At 50.1% G+C, this 2,500-nt stretch overlaps 1 protein-coding gene across 1 annotated transcript in view; it reads right to left on the reverse strand.

Annotated features, from left to right (window-relative positions):
* EAH_00030520 (protein arginine n-methyltransferase, putative) overlaps positions 1-2,500 on the reverse strand; it is a gene marked incomplete at both ends in the record, with an annotated part of 21,588 nt that overhangs the window by 4,110 nt on the left and 14,978 nt on the right. The window contains 2 exons of the mRNA XM_013392485.1: positions 1-157; positions 2,170-2,500. The exon at positions 1-157 is cut by the window's left edge and continues 152 nt beyond it; the exon at positions 2,170-2,500 is cut by the window's right edge and continues 1,623 nt beyond it. Of these exons, the coding sequence (XP_013247939.1) occupies positions 1-157; positions 2,170-2,500 (488 nt within the window). The remainder of the gene's footprint in view (positions 158-2,169) is intronic.

The raw sequence follows: 2,500 nt of genomic DNA on the forward strand, positions 1-2,500 counted from the left end.
GTGCTGCTGTTGCTGCTGCTGCTGCCGCCGCCCCCGCCTACGGGGTCAACTTGCTGCTGCTGCTGCTGCTGCTGCTGCCGACTGTTTAACTTTGCTGCTGCTGCAGTTGCTGCTGCTGCTGCTGTTGCTGCTGCTCGATCTAAATTCCGCATGCGTTCTACACCCATAAAATACCATTTACAGCAAAAGACAAGTAAAGGCTGCTGGCGGCATAGAAGGCAGCAGCAGCAACAGCAGCAGCAGCAGCAGCAGCAGCAGCGTGCATGCGCTGCTGCCGGGCCCCACAGTTGGCTTCATGCGGACTTCCTATCATTTTTTATTTTTCGTTTTTGTTTAAATTAAAGTATTTAAATTTTTGCTGCAGAGTCAACAGAAGGCAAAGGCAGAATGAAGAAACCCTAAACCCTAAACCCTAAACCCCAAGCCGTCTCCACTAAACCCTAACTCGTAAACCCTAAACCCTAAACCCTAGGCTTACAACCACAGCACTTTGGGGTCTCCTCAGCTGTCTATAGGCCTTTCATTCTTCTACGCAGCGCCGCTAGAGCTCTCTTTGAGCTCCTGCAGGAGGTTGCTAGCTCTACTAGCTAGCTATAGCTAGCTACAGCAAGCTCTAGTAGGCTACAGCTAGCTACCACTGGCTACAGCTAGCTACAGCTAGCTCTAACTAGCTATGGGTAGCTCTAGCTAGCTACAGCTGGTTACAGCTAGCTCTAGCTAGCTACAGTAACCTACTGCTACCTACAGCTAGCCACAGGTAGCTACAGCCAGCTCTAGCTAACTACAGCAATATACTGCTAGCTACAGCTAGCTACAGATATCTACAGCTAGCTACAGCTAGCTGCAGCTATCTGTAGGCAAACCTGCCTGATGCAGCAGCTTGCACCTCCAAAAGGTATCGGGCTCCAGCTAGCTGTAGCTACACAGAACTAGCTGCTCCCAGCTAGCTAGCTGAAGAGAGCTTGCTGCTAGCTGCAGAGAGCTTGCTGCTAGCTGCAGCAAGCCTATCTAGCTGCAGCTAGCTGTAGCTAGCCACGGGAGACAGGGCCCAAGGCTGTCAAGCCTGCTCTGCGGACGGGATCAACCCTGGGGAGGTTTAGGGTTTAGGGTTTAGGGTTTAGGTGTACATATGGCTAGTTGCTAGGAATCGAACGTAGTTTTATCTTTTGGGGTTTAGGGTTTAGGGTTTAGACTGAGGGCCTCTCTTGAGTGCTCAGCTCGATAGAGAAAAAAGAATTAATAAAAAACAGCAAAAAACAACAAGACCCCTCTCCCTCCCAAGCAAGTGCAGCAGCAGTAGCAGCAGCTGCAGACGCAGCAGAAGCAGCAGCAGCAGCACGAACTGCTGCTGCTGCTGCTCCTGTTGTTGCTGCTGCATTGCTGCTGCTGCGTTTTTTGCTGCTGCTGTTCCCTCATGACAGATGAATATATTATGCATTTTGCTGCTGCATGCAGCAGAGAAAGGAGATAAAATAAAAAAGACAAAGGCACAGCAAAGGCCCCTGCAGCAATAAAAAGAAAGACAAAACTGAAAGAGACAAAAGGAGACAGATAAAGACAAAAAGAGACAGATAAAGACAAAAAGAGACAGATAAAGACATAAGGAGACAGATAAAGACATAAGGAGACAGATAAACACAGAAGGAGACAGCAGACAGACACAGAGAGGAGGAGCGAGATAGACAGAAGGAGACAGATAAAGACAGAAAGAGACAGATAAAGAGAGAAGGAGACAGATAAAGGCAGGAGGAGACAGATAAAGACAGACAAAAACCGATAAAAGGAGACAGAAGAAGACGGAAGGAGACACAAAGAGACAGAAGAAGACAGCAGGAGACAGATAAAGACACAGAGAGACAGATGAAGAGAGAAGGAGACAGATAAAGACAGAAGGAGACAGAAGAAGAACGAGTTAAGTGGACATAGATACGCAGACCCCATTAAGATTCTGTACGGGTGTGGGGTGAGGAGACAGCAGAGCTCTCTCAATCCAAACCCTATGATTGTCTCCTTTGCGTGTGATAGAGAGGAGAAGCTTCTGCTGCTGCTGCAGCAGCAGCGGCTCCCGCAGCAGCAGCAGAGCAGGAAACCACGATACCATTGCTGGAGTGCTGCAGCGTGGATCTATTGACATATATACATCGCGATAGAGACAGCAGAAGAAATAACCCAAGAAGCCGCTAATCTGTGTGTCGCATTTCATAGTCCACTGCAGCAGAGACACCCGATCTTGAGGGCCTCCTTCTGCTGCTGTTGCTGCTGCTTCTGCTGCTGCTGCAGACACCCCAAAAGGAGACCTCAAATCCAAGCCGTTCCACTCTGCTGCACGTGCTGCTGCTGCTGCTGTTTCCCCTGCTGCTGTGTCTGCAGCAGCAGCAGCAGCTGCTGCTGCTGCTGCCGGCGCGCCCAGGATGCGCTGCGTGAAGGCGTGCATGCGTGTTGCAGCAGCAGCAGCAGCAGCAGCAAACGGCGGCAGCAGCAAATTAGGGTGCTGAAAACG

Source organism: Eimeria acervulina, genomic scaffold, assembly GCF_000499425.1.
Source record: "Eimeria acervulina Houghton genomic scaffold, Eah_scaff282, whole genome shotgun sequence".
Lineage (NCBI taxonomy): Eukaryota > Apicomplexa > Conoidasida > Eucoccidiorida > Eimeriidae > Eimeria > Eimeria acervulina.